Source organism: Prinia subflava, chromosome 4 (genome assembly GCF_021018805.1).
Source record: "Prinia subflava isolate CZ2003 ecotype Zambia chromosome 4, Cam_Psub_1.2, whole genome shotgun sequence".
NCBI lineage: Eukaryota > Metazoa > Chordata > Aves > Passeriformes > Cisticolidae > Prinia > Prinia subflava.
The window spans coordinates 57208288-57231580 of record NC_086250.1 but is presented as its reverse complement, the minus strand read 5'-3'; the positions used below and the strand labels follow the sequence as shown (position 1 = coordinate 57231580).

The 23293-nt window shown below is 36.8% G+C and overlaps 1 protein-coding gene across 3 annotated transcripts in view; it reads left to right on the top strand.

The window, feature by feature from the left end:
* Positions 1-23293, top strand: part of TAFA5 (TAFA chemokine like family member 5) — a 408002-nt gene that overhangs the window by 327630 nt on the left and 57079 nt on the right. For all 3 annotated transcript variants that reach the window (XR_010080303.1, XM_063396826.1, XM_063396827.1), the window contains exon 3: positions 5116-5243. Coding sequence is in view for 2 of the 3 variants with exons in the window: in XM_063396826.1 (XP_063252896.1) it covers positions 5116-5243 (128 nt within the window). In the remaining variant the exon portion in view is untranslated. The remainder of the gene's footprint in view (positions 1-5115; positions 5244-23293) is intronic.

The following is a 23293-nucleotide window of genomic DNA, read 5'->3' as shown; positions in this document are numbered from 1 at the left end:
GTTCTTAGAACTAAATAGTCTTTGGTCTAGATGTCCTATAAATAATTGAGACAATCTAACCCTTTGTGAATTAGCAGTGCTTCAATTCTTTTTAGGGAAGCAGAATGACTGCTGTAAAAGGTATCCAAGCTTTGTGATATTTCCTTGTTGTAAAATAGATTGACATCTGGGGCTTTTACACTGTTACAGTCAAATTGCTGCTCTAAAGACAGTTCATGATTGCAGTTTCTTACAGTGGTGTGATTCAGTTTGTCTTTCTGATGGTCTTTCTCTTGCTGCTGCAATTTAACTGATGTATGTTTTTGAAAGCAGATTACTTTGCATATTTTATTGTTGTTTAATTTTTTAATATATACATATTAAAGTACACTCTCTCTGAAGGAAGAAGGGACACAGAAAGGTCTCCAGTCTAGTGATTACTAAGAATTCAGAGGTTTTGTTTCCAGCTGTACAACAACTCCTTGTGTGACTTTTGTCAAGATGATTAACCTCAGTGCATAATGGGGACAATGAACAGCATTTACCAGCCATAGGTAAAACCAGCTAAACATAGCAATTTCTGCAAGATGTTTGGAGTTCTTTGAAAGGTAGGTAGTGCTGAATCAGGCAAAGGAGGGAAATGCTTGGGCCAAAATGCTAGAGTTGAAAAAAATGGAAAAAGCAAAAATATCAGATAAAATTTAAAAAGGCTGGGAGATAAGTGGGATGATGAAAACAGTTTGGATCATTTGAAGGGAATAATTATAAAAGGTGTAGTCCTATTCAGTGTTAATAAGACAAGTGAAATACACTAAGATGAATGTGCTTGTCTATGTACTTCTAAAGTGCTGAAGCCAAAGTAATTTCTGAACCTTGGGAATCTGCTATGCAGATCAGTACTCTTCAAAGTTCAAGGAAAACCACAGTGAAATAATATATGAAAGTCAAAGAGGAAATATTTTCTCCAATGAGTATGTGACAGCTTCCATTAAATTCTAAAAATTACCATTGAAAAAATATAATGTGAAGAACAGCATTCTGTAAAAATTATAGGTGAGCTAGGTTCCCGTTTAAGAAGTATGTTTCAAAATGTTGTGTTCTGCTTGAGACAAATTTCCCTAGTCCTTACTTCGATGTATCTTCTCTGCTACTTTTTTTTTTTTTTTTTTTTTTTTTTTTTTTTTACTTTATTTAGGCTCATGCATCATAGTTTAGATTATAAATATATTGAAATTTATAAATATTTACTTTGCACACCTTTTATGCATAAAAGCATAATGTATTCTGAAATCATAAGTGTCAGTATCCAAATGCTGTTTCAATCAATATTCTTATTCAGTGAAAATAAGGTACATTTTTACTTTTATTTCCTAAGTCATTCCCTAACGTCAAAAAAAAGAGACAACAAGCTGTAACAATCTGAGTTTTTTAATTTATCATATTATAAATGGCTGTAAGTTTTTGCATTTACTGCTGCTGAACAACTTATCTCAGTTTTTTGCTATCACAAATTGTTGAGGATTTTCAGTTTAAAAAATTGACTAGAGATGCAGAGATTGATAATTCCTTGAGTGTGGGGTGAATTGGGAAAAGAATATCTAGAAAATAAGCCTGATTTTCTATAGGAAATGTATATATAATAAAAGCATGTGAGAGGCTTATTGACAAAGCTTATCTAGTTGCAGTATTTAGCAGAAAACAATCTATGGTGTTCTGAAACTCTACTGAGTTGGGCAGTCTTAAATTAGACTATGCTGATCATGAATGGAGACTTTTTCTGCTAATAACTGGAAATTGATTGCAAGTTTCTCTGTCTTAGAAAACAGTTAAGATCACATAGGTGGGTAGTTTGTCATTACGTTGATACAACATCTGCTTGCACCCAATGTCACAAAACTGTTTGCATGAAAACCCCTTGGAGAGAGTCCATTTGTTCTGCAGGTCAAATGGCACTACTGGGGAAAGCAATTCTACCATGTGCTGAGCAGTGTCAGTTCCTATTTGCTCCAGTTTAAGTGAAGAGGCACAGCCCTTCTTAGGAGATGCAAGGTAGTGTCAGCACAGATTCTAAAGCTGAAATTCAGTTCTTTGCAGGAGCTCTGCACAAAGCCTGTGTATCATTTAAGTGCCACTTAATTCTTTATAATGGAGCTTGGAGTGGATTTGAAGAAGCTGATAGGCTTTTTGCTCTCTTGTCTGCAGAGGGCTGAATTACACCCCTGATGAATATACACAGTAAAAAGGCAACTACACTGCCTCAGGAAATACACTATATTCCTTTGCTTTGACTAGTGTAACTCACATTCAATTACTGCTGAAAATTCTTTGATATTATGCTGATAAAATTGTTGTACATTTTGCTACCTTCCCATATTACACATCGAGCTTCACTCTCATACTGTGATATAACGTGCAAACTAAAAGGTGAAAACGTAAAAATAGATGTAGTCCTGCAGACGAGAAGAGGGCCTCCCTCGTGATGTGTGAGGACCTGTGTGTTGGTGAGGCTCCTGAAGCAAAGCAATGAGGGGGTGGAGAAGCAGAAATAAAGGGACACAAAAACCAGTAGTGGGGAAGAGATCCCTGTGGGAAGTAGGGTTGGAAGAGAGTGTGGGGGCTGAGGAGGCTGAGTTTTGGTATGGGTTAGCTTTAAACCATGTGAGCTGGTTGGCTTTTCCCTAGAAAAGAAATTCTGATTCTCTAGGGCTAAATGCTGATCTGGAAATACAGAAATATTTTAGACTTTATGTTTTGTAGAATACCCTTGGTGTGTTTCAAACTTGTCTGGATATAGCCAACACCCAAGCCAAGGACCCCATGGATTTGTGATAATACCAACAGTAACCAAGCAAATGTTGAGAGTAATTCAGAGATTTTTTTTTTAAATAAGATTACTTCAAGTCATATTTCCAGGAAAACCTCCTGGCTGAGATAATAAAGGCAATCTAGTGGATATTTCTGAGTTCAGCTTACTATTCAGTCTTTCAATGATCCTTCATATTGTTGAAACATTTATAAAAATAGACATTTTGATACTGTGAGTTAAGAAATATACATACAAGTAGGTCAGATTTGGTGTTAACGTTTTACTGAGCTTTTTCTGTTACGACTGTAACTGGATACATGCCTTCACTGAAAAGGATGAGGCTATTATCTGCTACAGAGGAGAGGTTAGTCTCAAAAACTGATACAATCCAGGTATCTGTAGAGCAGTACCTCTGGTGCCCAAGTAGAATCCACATTTCTGTGTATTATGTGCTTATACACATTAGCAGAGTTGCTTCAAAAAATTGTAGTTATGAGTCATTTCACCATTGATTTATATGTTGCCTAATGAACAGTGCAAATTCCTGTGCAGACATTTAGACACTAAAAAGGTTTTGTAATTAAAATATTAATATGAATTTCAGACTAAGTATGCAGTGAAAGGAATCAGCTTTTGTTATATTGCTAGAGCTTACCAACAATTATCCCAGAGCTGAGGACACAAGTTATTTTGTGTCAAAATATTGGAAAGAGTTTTATTAAAAGACTTTAAATTGCACTTCTATTTCTTGCCATGATCCAGTAGCATTGGGAATTGTATTCTTAAGTAGTTCCAGACAGAAGTCGGGCTGAATCACACGTTCAGGTGAGCATAAAGCTGCAGCTTGCCACTGGGATAAATGCCTGGTTTTAGTCTCCTTGGCCCCCAAATTAATTTGGTACAGCACAAGCTTCTTGTGCTCTTATTTCAATAAGTATTTCTCCTATAGTTCTCTTTTTGCTGGCCTTATGATTATTGAAGATGTGTTATGTGTACTGATGTCACACATCAACATAGAGGAAGGCATGATCTGTGCCCCTCTATGTGGAACAAGTTCTGGCCTTGAACCCTAGGACACTTATGCATAAATTGAAGTGGTGAAGCTTTCTTATAGTCCAGCCAAGAACTGCTGAAATGATCTGTGGAGGAACTGAGGACCATTTCTGCAGACTGCAAGCCTTACAGTTTGAGCAAGGGTTAGTTTGGGAGACCTTACCTTGTTTAGCATGAGTATGTGGCATGGTGCAAGTGAGTGTCTCTGCATATGTATTTTATGAAAAGTATCCTGACCACTCCACTCCACAATATTGTCTTCAGTGAGGAGTGAAATAATAATGGAATACTAGATATTAGTAATATTGTTTGTTGTTCCATGAGATGGAACCCAGATACTACAAAGGTGAATTCAAAGGAATAGTCCAGAAAGGTATTAAAGACCCTTCTCTCCCTACCTTGAGGAAAAAATTCTCCTTACAACTCCTTTGCTTTTACTTTATTGCAGTCAGGGCTCTGTTGTTCCAAGACTACATGCTGTGTATGACCTTGTGGAAATTTTGCAGAGCTGGCTTGCCAGAGACACAAGCATTAAGAGTAGACACAAAACACATATACCACCAGCTTTCTGTTAGAAACCTTCCTAACTAGACTTCCCTCGTAGTAATAGGCTGTTTGTTCCTGTCTTTTCCCTCAGCTTGTTGTCTCCTTCTCCATGATTTCTCAACCTTTGATTAATTCAACACCTGTCCTTATGTTCCTGTTTTCTGCCCTTGACTAAACCCCTACCATTGCAAGTATCACAGAGTTTCACAATAACTGTCATTATATTGACTCCTCTAACTGTTTATTATAGCTTTTCTCTTTCCTCTGCATATCTCATATCTATTTACATTGTAAGCACTTCAGGATAAGGACTGTCTGCTCAGGTTTGTAGTCTAACACAATGGATCCCAGTTGTGGGACACCAAAAGGATTAGTTAGGATTGTAAATCTTCTGCTGTTAGCCACTCCTCCAACAATGTTTCCTTGATTGAAAGGAGCATGAAATTAGAAAAATAGCTAGTTTCTGTGTTCTTTTGATTTATAATAAAACTGTCTTTTGTGGGTTTTTTTTGTTGGTTTTTAAGTTTGAAATTTAATTTGTTGGCACAGCAGATGTTGTAGATAATTTTGTAAATTGCCTAGGGCTGTCTACATCATAAACTATTGCTGAATTATCAAATAATGAAAATAGACAACTCAAATGAGAATGTGTTTAGAGATAAGTGAAATGTGAATTCTCCTGCCAATTGTTTTTGGTTTTGTTTTTTTCTTCTTCCTTTTCTGTTTCATAGCACGAATTATCAAAACAAAACAGTGGTGTGAAATGCTTCCGTGTTTAGAAGGAGAAGGCTGTGATTTGCTAATCAATAAATCAGGCTGGACCTGTACACAACCAGGAGGACGGATAAAGACAACCACGGTAGGTCACTCCTCTGTTCTATACTTCCTCAATTTCTTATTCACTTTAGTTTGTTGAAAAACGACAAGTGAGATTTTTAATTGTTTTTCAGCACTTTTATGTAAAGTTTATTGCCTCATAATTAATCTGTGTGCCCAAGTGTGCATGCTGAAATACACAGCAGTATTATCACAAAATACAACACTGGACAAGATAACAAAGGAAAATGTGTAATTCCCATACTTACTAAGAGTAGATATTATATCAAGGTTTTCTTATAAGACACCAGTGGCTTAACTAACATTGTATCCACCCTGAGGACAGTATCTTATTGTTTCAACATACACAAACTTTCTTATGCTGTGGTGGTGTAGAGTGTAAAACTCAATGTGTGGTCTAACAGGGTGAAAAGAAAGCTTTCGTTGGGAGTTCTGAAGAAAATATCTTTTGTAATTACAACTATACACAACTATACTGGAAAAACAAGTTTCACAGATAGAACTTTAGTTTTCAGTGAGCTGTACAGAAAATATAGCAAAAGATCCCTTTTCCCAGCTTCCTTTGGCCCTGGTTTGTTGATAAATTCCTCAGTTCTCTGATTAGGTGTCTTGGGGCATATGCTTGTAGTGAAGCTAAAAGTATATATGACAGTAGTTGTTTCTAGGGCCTATAATGTATCAAACAGATTTTTAGAAAATGTTCTCAAATGCCAGGAATTCTTTGACTTAAAAAAGGGAAAAAATCTGAAGAGATATAATAGAGCAATTTTCTGATAGCTTGCTAGGCCTCTTGAAATTATTTCTCCTCCTTATAATCTTTTTTTAGATTTACAGGGAGCTTGAGTGTAATTTAAATAAGTGCAATTTCAAGAATATTTAGTCTTAAAAGTACTTATCAGTGAGGACTAAATTAATGCCCATCATCCCCTGCACAATTTTTCTGTCTGAGCAGGAGACAGACAGCAGTATAAAACCTTTTATTGTTTTAGAATGCCTGTAGTTAGAAAATTAACATTATTTTCACTTTTTAAAAAAGAAAGGTTCAGTAGTGCTTAATAAGACCCCTACAAAACAAATTTTATGAATTATGATCACTATTTTTATCCTTCTGTATTTAACAGATATAATATTCCTTATGGACAGGGCTATAAAACTTAACTCATCTCTGAGGTCTTACTTAAATATAGTTTGCCTTTAGATCCTTTGCATTCAAGTTATGTAAATCTTTTTCATTCAAGTTATGTAAGACTGACATAAAAAAAAACAAGGGAAGGAAAAAGTTTTTTAAACATTAATGCCAACATTCAAGGGCAAGGAGATCTAATACCATAACTTTGTCATACTTGAAATATAGTCTTAAATCTTGTTAATTCAGGAGTATTTTTTGTATCTGAGGTAAACGGAAAACTCATGTACTGTGACACATTGCCAGCTGTCATTTTCACTCTTTATTTGATGTTTAATGCTAATGGCATGACTGAGTAATGCAAAGTAAGCAGAGGATCTATCCTTCAGTTTCTGTCTTTAATGAAGTGATTCAGATATGCTTTCAGATTAAACACCAGAAGCCTGATTCTGAACTCTTACTTGTCTCTATAGCTCTTTAATGCTATTGACATGAATGGAATGACTCATGAATTTGATTAATGTAAATGAAATCATAATCATGCCCCATCAGTAAAATTAAGACCACGGCAAGGGTAATATTGTAAAACAGACTCTCCCCACACAGATTCATCATTGTCATTGGTAAGGAAAGATTTTGCCAGAGAGACAACTGCAGAACAACTCTGAGCATAAGCCCTCATCTAACATCAAGCAGCCTTCAACAGTTGGTATCACACATGCAGACACACAACAAACACACAGTACTTTCCAGTCAAGCCAGACTAGCAACTCAGAATGCTTACAGAAGCTCTGAATGCAGAAGGGGGAGAGGAAAAAAAGACAAGAAGAAAAACAGATAAAAAACCTGCAATAAACTCTAGCCTATAATTCAGGATTAAAAACAAATTAAGAATTTAAAAAAAAAAAAAAGTTCTTTAGCTGCTTGGTTGAAGGGTAAGCTTTGGACCATAGAATTAGATCAGTAAGAGGCATCATTTACTGTAGCAATACTCTCATATCAACAGCTGCTAATGCAGTAACTGCTATTTCTGCTCCTAATCAACATACAGGAGTTACCACTCACTATCATGCCATCATGGTATTTAAGTGTACTAGGAAGGACTTCTGGCTGGGAAGGGCTGGAAAAATGACCTCCAGGAAATACGGGGGAAAAAGAAATGTCCAGACATACTGAATTAGTTACTGTATCCTGTTCTTAAGTAGAAACAATTTTTGACCACATCTCTAGCAACCGCCAGATTAGGTCCTTAGTTTTTAACTGTCAATTTTATTAAAACACATTCATTAACCTAATATCAGCAGCCCTTTCCTGCTGATATAGCTTGTATCTTAAAGATATTTTTGGCAGTAGGTCTTGAGTTATCATACTGATAGTAGGTCGTATGGCAGAGATATCACTGTTTGGTGAATGCTGACAATAATTTGTCACCCTTACTAAAGTCAGAACAGTGTTGAACTCTGATGGACTGGGACCAGCTGTTGTGATAATACCAGCTTTTCACATTGATTCCAGGAGATTTTGTGGAAATGCAGCTTTTTAAGTACTGGAAAATGTAACGTGGAAAGTTAGGGCTTGTAGAGATTTTATAGATGAAATGAGCTCCCTTTTAAGTGAGAATACACTTTAAGACTCATAGTTAAATATGGTTCTTAAAAAGAAAGGAAGAAATAGAATTTCTTTTCTGTAGATGAGTTAATGTCTTGGTTGGAGAAAACAGGTGTCTGCCAGGGAAAACTGGAGTTTCCATTGGAATGAAGAATGTAATCTCTCCTCCCTGCAAATTATTATAATTTTGCAGTTAAGGGCTTTCAGGCAATGTTTTGGGAAATGGAATAACAGTTCTTTACTAGGAATATTAAAAAAACACAAATGTAGTAGTACAAAACAAACAAAACACCCTTGAAACTCTGACAGAGTCAGGGATACGACCTCTCACCCTGTTCAAGCTGTTGGAAGCAGTCCAAATAAATCCTCCCTGTGAAACAGGTGTGGTTCTGTTGGAGTAGATCCTGTAGAAGGGGTCCAGTGGTGGTGAGTTGGGTCTGGTCTTCCTCTGGGAATCCAGAGGCAAACAGGCTGCTCAGTGTTCCTACATCTCAGTTTTTATCTTGGTAGGAATGATTGGCTCCCACCCCCCACTGGGTGGAGCATCTCTCAATGGGATGGTGTAATGGGTCATGTCATTGGTGAGCCTTAATGGCCCATTAACAGAAGATATCCCCCTCTGAGTAAATCCACCTGGTTTTAACAGATGGCCCATTATCAGAAGGCATCCACCCTCCTCCCCCCTGGAATTACAAGAGATAAGGAAAAACATCCCCCCAACTCCTTTCTGCAGATGAAATAGAATATACTTGTTTTTTGGTTACATAACCCAAGACAGTTAAGCAATTAGTATTTTTTCTATGAAAATTTGCAGCATTGTACATTGCTGCAAAACAAAAGTGCAATTTCTGTTAAATGTTTGGAAAGGGTTGCTGCTTTTCACTTTATATTTTGTGTCAAAATTGTTTACACATTCTATGCAGAGCCAGATTTTTCAACTGGCTGGCACTTTTTGTGATCACCTCTGGAAATAATGCAACCAAATCAGAATTCTCTCCTCAGATGAGTAGCAGTGTTTTATATCCATTTTGTGCTCACTTTGCAAAGCCATAAATGACTACACAAGGTGCAAGGCGAAGGAAAATCAGACTCAAAGTATACTCTAAATGGATCTGGATGTCACTTCTGCCCTGTTGTTCTTTTTACAAGGTGTGAATGAACCAAAGATTTTTCATCTGCTAAGAGGCTTTTAGAATTGAGGACCGACTGGGCTAACTGCCAATCTGTGTATTAAGAGGCTGACTGTCAATACAAGGAAACAATATGGCAACTTGTAAAAGAAGATAGCAAGAGAATACTACACAGTTGTTAGCAATTTTAACATACTAAGTACTTTCATATAACAAATGTCTTTACAGCCACTTTAAAATCTCCTGTCTTTAAAAATTTCTTCCCCTTTTGCTATTATCATTGCTTTTAAAATTATTTCTTAAAAATTAAGCTATATGATTTTAAAAAATATTTTGTAGTTTTAATAGTGCCAGAAGAAAAGCCTCCTTTTTTAAAGAAGTTGCTGAAGGGCCTTTCCATTTTATATTTCAAGTGTAAAATTTGCTCATGTATAGATGAGAAGATGCACAATGTGTTGTTTTTACAGGGGAGATTAATTTTTAGCACCCAAGTGTATATGTGTTTTCAATGATCCATCACTACCTAATTGTTGCTTAATTAATTCCTTCTTCTACATAATGTGGTTTCAATGCACAGAGCTTAACAGAACATTCATGCACCAGTTCCTCGGTACCTAACCTTTTAAACCTTTGCGATTTTACTGCTAAATTAGCTGAAGTGGGAAATTAAGGAATATGGAGAAGCTAAGAGAGAGCTCACAGTGGATAAAAGGTGTAATTACTTTGACATGGATCTCACTGCTTAGCTAGTAAAATTTACTAAGGATCTAGCTTCACCAAGGGACCTGACTTTCTTAATAGAGTTTACTTACACACGGAGCAACTTATCATTCCTCACCATTAATATAAATGACATGCTAGCTAGATTGGAAAGGCAATTTGTTCTTTACCCTGAAAAATACAATACGTATTTATATTGGCTGTGATTTAAATCATAATTTTTTCAGCTGAGCTTTATCATACATGTATGTATGATTAAGGTAACTCAGATAAAATACACTTGTTTGATTTTCAGCATTGACTTATGAGCAATGTGTTTTCACTCATACCATTACATTCAGGTAAAAAGAAATATATATATATATGTATACACATATAAATATACATATATATATATGTTACATATTTGTAATGTACTTGAGAATTTACTTTTTTTTAGACTGAAGATCAGCTGGAAATATCCTGAGGCCATGGTCTAGTGGCCTGAGCTTGGGAGCCAGAAACTCCTGAGCTCTAATCCTGGCTCTGACAGTGACTCCCTCTGTGGCCTTGGGTAAGTCACTGAACCTCTCTGCCTCAGTTTCCCCAGCAGTAAATTAAGTAAGATTCTTGGTAAGATTCATACATCAGTGAATTTGGGAGTCCTGACTTAACACTTTAAGAGATTTAGCAATTCAGATTAATTTAGAAATAAAAATACTGTTACATATAAATGTCCTTATTGGTAATATTCCTGTTGTTAGGTATTCACATAACACTGGGATTCCTGTATTTAGCTTCACCTACATTCCAGCTCTGAGTGTTTCTAAATGTGCATTTCACATTTCCACAGCTCAACTGATTTCATTTGGTTAAGCTGGTTTTGGAAGTATTTTGACATCCTGCCAGTTCTAGTTCTGTGTCATTCCAGGATACAATACCTACCAAAACAAGCTTTCAGGCAGCACCAGATTAGAGCAGTGAAATGTTTCATGCATGCCATGCCAAATTAATTTTCACCCTTCCCCTTTGTCAGAAGTGGTCAACTTATGAAACAGATACAATAATACCAATTCTTTACATGTCATAGCCATGTGCTTCAGTGTCCAATTTATAGATCTGTCAGCAATTCATCTACTAAATTCCTTTACTGTCTGAATTGTAACAGGAACACTACATATGGACTGAGATTACAGAGGACACTTTTCAGCAGGCTGATGTATCCCCTTACTCCAATCCAAGTATTAGCTTTTAGAAACAAGAAGGAAATTAGGATCCTGAATTTTTCATTGTTTATAGTCAACTGTTGGAGAATCAGGCTATATTTAACCTATGAGACTATCTTTGCTTTTAAGTCCATGAGCTTACACCATTTGAGTCCCTATGTCTTCTCTGTCTCTTCTTTTTCTGTGTGTCCCTCTTCATGATGGCACACCTGCCACTGTCTTGTGAAAGATCTTAACAGCAGCATAAAGGGCTCTCACAAACACACTTTTGTGGTGAAATAGATCATCAATGCTTTCAGGTCATGCTCAGATATACTCACTCTTAATATCTAGTTGGTTGTCCAGAAATCTGGTTTAAGAAAACTTCTATCTTTATTGACACTAAAAGATATTTGCATTCTTAAATCCTTCTGACAGCCAGTTCTGTGGGCTCTGGGACCATTGCTTCACCAAACATTACGTATCACAAAGTCCTTTAAAACAAACTCAGGTCTCAGTAGTGTGCTTCTGAAATTGATATTTGATTTAGGTTTTCCAGGACCACACCACATAACTGGAAGTTAGCCTGAAATAACTTTCATATGTTAAAACACTAATGTGTTCTACCTTCTATATATGCACACCAAACTGAAAAAGGGTAGAACATGAACACTTTCTGCAGAATATCTTTGTCAGATATTGTTGAGATCAAAAATTCGTGATATCTGCATCTGACTGTACATATGAACTGCCAGAACTAGGTTACTTTAAATTAACATCTCATTCTAATGTAACAGAATATCTACAGAATCAGTCCTAGTCATTGTACAGTGCTTTAACTGAACCGAACAATTAGTTTTGTATTAATTTGATGTTCTTCTCAGTAGTGCTAGCATAAACTATGAGAGAAAATATCAATTCTTTATATGTTATAGCCATGTGCTTCAATGGCCACTCTGTAGATATGTACTACAAAGCCTAGATTCAACCTATTTATTTCCATGGCTTACAGGATATTTTAATGCTTCGAGCTGTATCCATTACTCTCATTGTTTACAAAAGGTATCCTAATCTACAAATGTGTTGTCATTGACAGTGTTGGAACTAGATTCTTTTCTGTTAATTTCCAAGCAAAGTAGTATGGGAGTTGGACATGGTCATTCTCAGAAAAGTTAAACGTCATGTTTCTAATTCTTGTTTTAGAGAAGAATAGTCCTTTTAGACAATTTACAAGCAGAGTGCTAGGATGACCTTTTTGGCCCCATGTCTTAAGGACTACATGCACAGAGAAATCTAAATAGAAATAAAATCCTCATGAAGCTGAAGCATCTCATGAAGGGACCATATAATTCCTTCAAAATACCCAGGCTCTCTTGCATATTAATAATGCTTCAACTAGTACAGTCTTTTCAAAGCTGTGCACTTCTTTGTCATACCAGTGTGTTGAAACCTGTACATTCTATTTTCCATTATCCTTATCAAAATACACTTCTTCACTTCAAATAACTGATCTTCAAGTCCTAAGCCAGAACACTAGCAAAGATTTTGTGATTTTTGTAGACTTTATGTTGAAAGGAGCTGTCAGATATTTAAAGAACCACCTTAAAGAGATTAGCTACCTTCCTCTGTCATGAGCGCTGAATACTGGTTCTATTGATATTCAGTGATCCACACTGCCTGAAAAGAGACCAAAATTTATACCAAAAAAAAGTGTAGTAAAATGGCATGCTAAGTGGAATCATAATTTTTTCACATCTAAATAAATACTTGGAAGAAATTAGGTAAACTTAAGTTTTGTTCTTCAGTTTTAGAACATGTATTTTCAGATTATAATGAATTATAATGTACTAATTTGTTTTGTCTTTTTAAAGTTACAGAAAATACTAATGCCCACTTCTGCATGGGCTATTTCATAGATATTGCAATTATTGAGCAAATAAACAGAATTTTTGATAAATAAGAGTTCTAGGATATTTTTTTCTTTCAGAATTCTTATTATTTAACTCATATCCATATTGAGTGTTCTAGCATTCAGTCCAATTTTACTATGCTAACTTTAAGGCAGACTAGCTTTAGATTAAGTGAGGTAAAACTAGTTCCTGATTAATGCTTATGAACTATGGCTTTTCTTTGTTATATATATTAATCTATATTTAAAAGCACTTACTGCACTGTAAAATGAGCTACATTTTATTCAGTTTGAGGTTTGAACTGTCACTTTCTGTAAGTAAACCAAAGCTGTTTCTACCCAAAGCAATGATAATTTTCAAATTGGGTTACAGAAAAAAAAGTGTTTTCAGTAAAAACACCAAGAAAAATCTTTGGTGTTTTTTGCTTGCTTTTTTTTTTCTTTTTTTCCTCCATACTTTGAAAGCAGAATTCTGAAATGTAAATAAAACCATATCTGTTACTTGGCAAGTTCATTGACTACTATATCACAGTGTGAACTCACACAATGAATTGTGGATATCTAAGAATGTTCAAGTGTTCAAAGATTTTAAAAGCTGCATTTTAAGGAATGCCTAAATAGTTAATTTGGTCCTGATAAACAGAAAATATTTTCATTTGAAATTCTTTCTAAATTACATAATTTTCCAGAACACCAGTAAAAATTATGTTTTTATATAGGGCTAGGATTCTCTTTCATCTTCTCAAAACAAACCAACCAACCAACCAACCAAACAAACAAACAGCCTAAATTTAAAAATGCAAGGCTCAGGTATCTGCCTGGAATATTTGCAGACCTATTAAAGAGTGTATGTGAAGAGCCTAATACTAGATTTTTTGATTATTATTTAACACCCTGGTCACCATTTGCATTTAAATAAACCTTTCCAAATACTGAAATAGCATGGTCTAAAAAATAAGCATGTTAAGAATTAGTACTGAGGTGGTGCAAAAGCAACCAATAAACCAAATTCCTATTAGTAATGGTAATATTGAGGCTTTTTGTGTTTTGATAGTTCTTAGAATAACAGGTAGACATTCTAACTGTGATTTAGTTTCCTCAACTTACAATTTTAGTGCATTCAGGTAGTTAAGGGTGTTGATGGCATCTTACACAGAGTGAGCATCTGTAACATAGAACCTACAGACCAGTGCCCTTGTGGAGGGACAGCTGGAAGTCAGGCAGAAGGTGCTGGTTCACTTATTGTCTGTGTTAAGCAACTAAATCTCATTCCTCATCTGCTAAATCAGACAACTGGAGACAGTGCTGTCCGCTCCATATATTCTGAATGATAGATTGATATTGTCTGAAGGTTCTGATTACTTGCATGAATATGGGAAAATCAATTTTCATTTAATAAGTGACTAGAAATAGAGACTATCTGAGGAAACAAACCTGGAGATTACTTGTGCAATTTCTTAAGCTAAGTAGCACAATACTCTGTACGAAGAGATTCAATGGATGCTGAGTGCTGTATTGTTGAACTGAAGGGGACTACAGGATACATTGTATGTGTCAAAGAAAAATAGAATTGATAATGCAAACAAGGAATAAAGCTGGAAAGACTAATGCAGAATTTGGAATATAGTTTAAAACTTTTTTTGCGGCATGTAATGTAAACTTATGAAGTCTGGAAACTGGTATGTCATATCAACACCAAGAATTTAAAAAGCTAAAATTGTTACACACATTTTGCACAGTGAAAATGTTCATGACACAAGCATTAGAAGCTGAAGTTTTTGCACATGTGTATCCATTTTGGAACATTTCCATTTTTAAGAATATGCCCAGAGGTTTCTATTAAATCATGCAAAGCAAGCTAGAATTCTTGGACTGAAAAAAACCCAAGTGGTGAATCAAGAAAATGAAAAAGGTGTTTTAGTTCAGGGATTTTTATAACAACATCTGACACATTATTTCTTAAAACTATACTTGAAAAATAATTCAGAAAGGCCTGTCGTATTGAAAACTGTCATTTCAACAAGATACTGATGGAGGACTTGTGAACAGTGCATAATAACACTTAACAGGAGTGTATTGATCTTGGTCGAGGTGGCCTAGGGAGTGACAGACTTGTGAGCAGTGTAACAGCATTTTATTAAGAATGGTTTCAAAAGCATAAAAGATATTAAGCTGTTAAGTGTTACTGAAAATCTGTGAAAGGTAGACACATACCAGACATTTCTGTTTTCCAGTATTCCCTTGCTATAGTTTCATTAACCATTTGGAATAGAAATACTCTGTGACATTATGTCTACACATAAGTTTCCTAACCTTGAGGGCAGACCTTAAGGGTAAAGTTGCCAGTTTTTTGTTCTAGGTTAATTCCTGAGGTTTTGTTTTCAGCTCCTTCTCCTGGTCGCTTGCATATGAGCATGCAGGGGTATGCAGAATGACAATTCAGTTTACATTGTCATAGGAAAGAGATAGCCCAAAGCTCAGGCTACTCCTGGTTTTCATTAGATTTTAGCAATCTCATTACAGGGATGAGACAAGAGGTTGGAAGTGAATAAAACTGGCTGATCCTTGATCCAAATAAAGCCAGGCAAGCATGGGACAGTAAAATCAATCAGCAACGTACACAATAAGTCCTTTTCTTTCAACTGACAGTGCAGCTTTATGGTACTCTAAACCAATCTAAAGCCAGACTGTCAGATTCCTATTCTCCTGCCTCACTCTGTATGTTTGACCTCTGTTCTGGTCAGGCACTAAGTGCTTGTGGAAATGTCTGGGATGCACAATAAGCATCACTTTTTGCCAGGTTAGTTTTCAGCCACGTCAGCTTCTGATTGCAATACTGCAGATTAAATTACTCTAAGCCAAAATCTATGGAGTCTGTCTGTCTTTATTACATACTTCCAATGCCTTTGGGCCATCAACAGCTGCTGATGGATGCCTAGTTAGCTTTTTTCAGCCAACACTGCTATTCTTCCCCATTTGCACTTACCAAAGAATTCCAAAGTTGCCCCTGAAGTAAAGACAAAGGGCATTAAATTCACCACTTGTGTGAAATAGTAGAGGGGCCTCAGTTTAGAACACAAATGAACATTTTTTATTTAACACTAACTTCAAAGAGATCTAATAAATGGAAATTCTATAAGACATGCAAAGTAGAAGATTGGATTTTGAAGGTTTAAAGGTTTATCACCTAACCTTGTAGATGGCTTGCTTTTTCCTTTCATGTTACTTACTAAGTGATCATGTTGATCATTGCAGAGTTTTCTACTAGCTTTTGAATTTTTTTCATGGTAAGTTGTTATCTGTGGAAAAATAAGAACTTTGAACCATTAGGGAATCTGAACAGAGGCTGTGGATATCTTGGCTATTGCAGGCAGTCCAGAGGATCAGATTTACCCATATAATGCTGCAGTAAACATGTTCAGTGGAGGCTGGGGGAGCAATGCAAAATGCATTTAAGGGAGGAAGCTTCCAAACATTTAAGTTTGATGCCTAGCTTTATTTTTATAGTCACATTTTATGTCTTTGTTTTTAAGTCAAATCATCCCCTGTTACTCTCATTCCAGAAGACAATTTGACATGGAGAGCAGCACTGCTTTAGCCTCCATTTCATTAAATGCATACTTGTACTTAATCATCTGATTTTCAGTTGCCTTTGTTATGTTAAATACCATACCTTTCATCTTTGTTTTTCCTTTGTGAGCTGCTGTTTTCTCTTTCCTCTTATTCTTGATGTAACTAACTACTGAAATCAATGGTATGACTTGAAGAATAAATGTATGTTATATAATAATGCAAGATAGAAAGTCCTCTAATTACAGTATGGATGCTTTCTCAAATGTCTGTGTTTCATCAGTAATCTCTTAGACCTTAATAAATGATAAAAATATAAGACCACTGGCAGATGTTTAAAATCAAATCAAGAATTCTTTTGTAGCATACTGTGCAGCTGTTCTGCTCAAGAAAGTGTGAAAATGTCTCTACCTGCATTGCTGAAATAGTCACACAGTTCTCACTGGGTTGTCATCTGGCTTTTATGAGAACAAAGTAATGTAGAAATCCACTCCCATTCTATCCCCTAGAAGTAATATTTTATTTTTCATTTAGGAACATCAAAATTGAACTGGGTCAAAATATCCTCTTATTGCATGTTTTGTACCAAGCTTTTATTTGTTTTTAATTCAATATATGGAATAAAACTCTAACATTAACAAAAAGAAAAAGTTGTCTTCTTAATGGTGAACTTGAAGGAAAAGATACTGACAAAATCACATTCTCTGCAATATCAACATTTTAATGAAAGCCAGAAATGCATGATTTTATAATACGTTTTTATTTTAAATGCCTCAAATTAATTAACTTTAAAATAAAACTAATTTTGAAGCACCTCCCAAAATGTTGCAGATGTTGCTGACAAAGCAGTGTATTTGAGTATTATTCCTATTGGAAGGCACAGTACTGAGCGTATTCATCAGCTCTTCACAAAATTAAAAAAGTACAGGGATTACGCATAGAAATAACACAATTGTTGAAAGGAAAACAAAAAATAACACACACAAAACATCTGCCATATAAATGTCTGTATGCATGCAAAGACTTCTGCCATGAAACTGAGCATTGCGTAAAAATTTGGCACCATACCTTAGAAAACTATTGTAGCTAGGTTGTAAAGAGTGAAATATCTGCACAGCATGGTTTATATGGCTTTTCAAGGAAATTTCATTACAGTATTATTCAGCTTAACCAAAATCTGAACAAAACAGAAAAAAAAACCCTCAAAAAACAAACAAATTAAAAAACAAACAAAAACCCCCCACAAACAACAACAACAACAAAAAACACACTTATTTGCATGCCAGAGATATTAAAATTAGCAGAAGGGTTTCTATAGATATGTTGCAAGCAAGAGAAAGACTAGGAATAAATATGGGCCCTCTCCAGAAGAAAAAGAGAGACCTTACTACCTGGGAAAAGAGAGCACTGAGGTTCTCAATGACTTCTATATCTCAGGCTTCAACAGCAAGTGCTCCAGCCATGCCACTCAGTTTGAGAAAGGCAAATGCAGGGACTGAGAACCCTGACCCTCAGCCCTCTGCAGGAGAGAGTCGGGTTCAATCACATCTGAGAAACCTGAATGTGAAAAGTCCATGGGACCTTGTGAGATTTGTCCGTGTGTCCTGAGGGAGCTGGCAGGTAAAGCTATTAAGCCACTATCCATCATTGTTGAAAAAATTGTGGAGTCAGGTGAAGTCCATGATGACTGAAAAATGGAAATATAACCCCCATTTTTAAAATGGGAAAAACAGAAGATCTGGGGAACTACAGACCAGTCAGTCTCACCTGTGTGCCAGGCAAGATCATGGAGCAGATCCTCCTGGAAACTGTGCCAAGGAATGTGGAAAATAAAGAGGTGATTGGTAAGAGCCAGCATAGTTTTACAAAGGGGAAACCATGCCTGCCAAACCTGAGGACCTTCTATGACAGGGTTAGAGCACTGGGGGACAGGGGCAGAACAAATGACATTGTCTACCTGGACATGCAAAGGGTTTGACATGGTCCCATGGGACATTCTTGTCTCCAAACTGGAGAGACATGGGTTTGATGGATGGACCATGCAGTGGATAAAGAACTGTCTGGAGGGCTGCACACAGAGGGTTGTGGTCAGGGGCTCATTGTCCACATGTGGACAGGGGGTCACTACTGCAGGGTCACTACTGCAGCTGATGCTGTTCAACGCCTTTTTTAGAGATGTGGACAGTGGGATCAAGTGCACCCTCAGCAGATTTGCTGCTGACCCCCAGCTCTGTGAGGCTCTCAACACACTGCAGGGAGGGGATAATGCCATCTAGAGGGACCTGGACAGGCTTGAGAAGTGGGCCTGTGGAAACATCATGAAGGTCAACAAAGCAAAGTGGAAGATCCTACACCTGGGTGGTGGCAATCCTAGGTACAAATACAGTCTGGGTGAAGGAGTGATTGGGAGCAGCCTTGCAGAGAAAGAATTGGGTGTGTTGGTTGATGAGAAACTTGACATGAGCCAGCAGTGTGCACTCAGAGCCTGGAAAGCCAACCTGGTCTACATCAAGAGGAGCATGGCCAGCAGGTCAAAGGAGGTGATTCTGTGCTCTGCTCTTGTGGGACCCCACCTGAATTACTGCATGCATCTCTGGTGTGCCCAACATAAGAACTCTTGGAGCAAGTCCAGAGGAGAGACATAAAGCTGATAAGAGGACTGCAGCACCTCCCTTATAAAGACAGGCTGAGAAAGCTGAGGCTGCTCATGCTGGAGAAGGTTGTGTGGAGACCTCATAGTCTCTGTCCAGTATTAGAAAGAGGCCTTCCAGGAAACTGGAAAAGAACTCTACATCAGGAACTGTAGTGACAAAACAAGTAGTAAAGGATACAAAATGAAAGAGGGGAGATTTAGGTTAGATATTAGGAAAAATTTTTTACTGTGAGGGTTGGACACTGGAACAGGTTGCCCAGGGAGGTTGTGTTTGCCCCAACCCTGGCAGCATTCAAGGCCAGAATGATACGGCCTTGATCAGTGTGGTCTAGTAGGAGAGGTCCCTCCACATGGCAGGGGTGGTTGGGATTAGATGATCCTTAAGGTCCATCTCAACCCTTTAGTATTCTGTAATTCTATCACCCACAGACTGAAAAGCTAATAGTTTGAGAAGAGACTAGTAAACCTCATGATCAAAAACCAAGTTAGGAGTGCTAAGTAATAAAGTTAGTGTGTTATTGCTGATGTTTTCAGACAGATTTTTATTGATTGATTTGGTACATATCACATGTTTTTAAAGTCTGAGGTTGTTCCAGCTTTGGTGGCAAAATGATACCCTGGAAAGATATGACAGAGCTCTCGAAAGTTCTATAAATAATTCAGAAAATTCCTTCTATTTCGGGAGTTTCCTTTTCCTTTTTTTTTTTCCTTATTTTGTTTTGTTTTTATGAGGCCTTGATTCAGGCACAGCTCTAACCACAAATCACGTACATGTTGTGAAAATTTTGCTAGCATCAACAAGACTGAAGACATACTGTACTGTATTGACTACAGCATAAAGTATGAATTCTTGGTACATGTTTTAAGTTGTCAGCATGCTGTACTCATGAAATTGCATTGAATTCTCTCTGTCCATTAGTTTAAGGACAGTTGGCTAATTCATATTCAGAGAGAAGAATGTTCCCAAATAAACTTTCTCATTTATTTTTCAGTGATAGTTTTGTTTCTACTTACAAATGCAGGTGTAGACGATCATTAAGACCGGACTGAAAAAATCATAGGATCACAGATTCATTTTCACTGGAACAGACCTTTGGGATCATTGAGCCCATTTTCATAATACTGCCAAGTTCACCACTAAACCATTTACATGTATTTTAAATGCCTCTGGGGCTGGTGACTCTACCACTTCCCTGGGTGGCATCTTCTAATACTTGGCAACCCTTTTGGTGAAGAAGTTTCACCTACCATTCAATCTGACACACACACATTCCCTTTCAGTGGAACTTGAGGCCATTTCCTCTTATCCTATGACTTGTCAAAAGAGACCAGCCACTACCTGGATACAATCTCCTCTCAGATAGTTGCAGGGAGTGATAAGGTCTTTCCTCAGCCTCCTTTTCTCCAGGCTAGTATAGACCCTTGTCTCTAACCATACATTTCTGTGCATGAGGGCACCTGCAAGGCTCAGGATTATCCAGCTTGCACTCCTCATAGCTGGCTCTGGCCTGCTGTGTGATCCAGCCCTAGAAGACTTGATCCTTATGGGTGGCCTGTGCCTTCAGGGAAGTTGGCAATTGAAACAGAAGTGATTTGTATGACTTTTCCTCCGCAGGTGGAAGTTCTCTTGTTTTCTTTTTCTTTTTCCATGATAGCATGACTGAAACCCCATTCATTTACCTTATTTGCTGATGCTGGTGTTTTTTTTTGAATCTGGTAAACAAAACAAAAGAAAAAAAAAAAGAGAATTTATTGAGCTGGATTCAGTAACATTCTGTTGCCCAGCACTACATATGTATATTTCATCATACTCCACCCTATTATAACTAATTGTACAACGTAAGAAAAACCTAGGCTTTCCACTGCTAGTATATAATGGCAGAAACAAACAAATTACAGGTGGTATGGGGGGAATTTTTTGTTCATACAATGTGTTTAAAGTTCTGTTGCTGTGAATAATGAAACACTTTAAAAGATCTTTAACCTTTTCAGTAAATGAACAACATCCATAAAAATAAAGCTTAGTTCTGTAAAAGCTCATAAGATAGAGATACTATTTCTCACAAGTTATTTCCAAGTGAGTTATTCTTAAGGGGCCTAAAATAAGTGCAGAAAGAAACTAATAGGTTGTATTTCTTAAATCTCTGATACTATCTGGAACAATATCCTTTAAAGATGGTATTCCATTATGAGACAATAAAAAGATATAAGACTAAGATAACTGCACTAAAGATTATTAACCCCGTAAAATAGGATGCATTTCTGGTTTTGTAGTGTTGACAGTACATGTTCCAGTAGAATATTTTGGTCCAACTGTGCCTCTTAAAACCAGAAATCTTCCCATAGCTCTTACAATTGCCACCATAAAATTATATACTTTCCTGCACCTCTAGAGGGGACTCCATAGTGTAGATGACAAGAGTCAGAAGTGAACTGAGGGTTTGGAAAGGGGCAAAAAGTATTAATAGAGTAATACAAAAGTTATTAATACAACTACATATGCCAATGCCCTCCTAAAACTTTTCTGGAAAAATCATTGTGACAGTTTCCTGCAAAATCTTAGATTTCCTTACCTATACTGTTATCCCTGCAGTGTTATCTGCCAGCTCAGGCAGGTTTCAGGTGAGATGGTTATTGCCCCAGACAGGCTGGTGCTTCAGTTAAGGTCTTGCTGTAGATCCCCATTGCTGCTTAATCATGAACTACATCTTAAATGTTAGAAATTTCATGAACAGAGTCCTCTGAAGATAACACAGACCTGATAAAGGTTAATCAGAGAGTTTTCATCTACAGTGAGTGCCTAGTCACTTGAGTTATTTGAATTAAATCTTCATACAGAGAGGACAGAGACCCAGGGATCTAAGGGACTGCTGCTCTCTGAATTCTCTGCCTCCCATAGAGCCAGAGCAAGCTGAATTACTTGACTTGATCATAGGAGCAATTTGATCTTTCTAGGAGGAATGATTTGTCTTTTATAATCCTATGGAACCATTTCCTCTAAAAATTAGGGTGAACTTGAAAAATGTAGAAAGCACAAAAAATATATAACCAATATGAGAAGTCCAACAGCTATAGTTTCTTTCATTAAAAAAAAAAAAAAGTTAATTTTGCTGCTTTATTTTCTCTATTGAAGCTACCTTTCCCTTGCCTAGTGGTGCAGAGCGGTCTGTTGTTAGTGATGGAGATTTTACTGCTGATAACATTTTTGGAAGTAAAAATTTCAAAAAAGTAATTTGCAATAAAGGGCCCATCATTAATTACAATCATTTTAGTAAAAGTGCTTGTTAAAGTAGCAGATAGGGATGTGTCTTATATGTCATTGGTAACGCATGGTAATAGAAGAAAATAAGCAAGAATTTTTGATCCATAGACTAGGTCTTCCATTAATTTATGTGAGGAATGACACATATACATTAAAATTGGATATAAACTTTTTAGTTTATCTTATGTATGGTGATAGTTCTTCACCTGGGACGTGTGTGCGAGAGGGTGTGGGATCCCACACCTGATAGGGTGTGGAATATGCACATGGAGATGGTTAGGAAGAGATCATTCTGAGATGGTTTCACCTGAGTGGAAGAGAAAGGTGGGCAAACAGCACAAGTAGAAAAATGAGTATCTGTTCAACAGCCTGCTCAATACCCAGTCCATTAGCTGCCACTGCAATACTGACAACTGCAGTGGCCCTTGGGAAAGTGGTTTGGTACAAGGTGTCTCTGGCCTTTTTTTTTTTTTTTTGTTTCAGAACCAGTTGCCAAGGTTAAGAGCTGAACGTCTCACTGACTTGGTTTCAGATTCCTGAATCTAAGTGCTCACTTTTGGCACAGTGGCTTTGTTGGATTTGGAAGCTTGCAAATGCATAACATTTTGCATTCAGGTTTTCTGAATTACAAGCGGTTTGTTTTTGTGAAGCAGAAGGATGCCTGGGGCAAAGGATGTGGACAAAGAAAAAGAGCAAAGAGATGATAGATTGCTGCCACATGGCTCTGTGGAAATAACTGCAAATTAAAGAGGTTGTCAACAGTTATTTGTCTGTAGGACTTTGCAGAGGAGGGTTGTTTCTAAGAACTTAATTTTTTGTTGAATGAACTTCTACAGATCTGAAATGGATCTGAACTGTCTTTTAAAAATGTTCAGATGGAGAGACTACAGTAGACCTGTTATTATTAGGT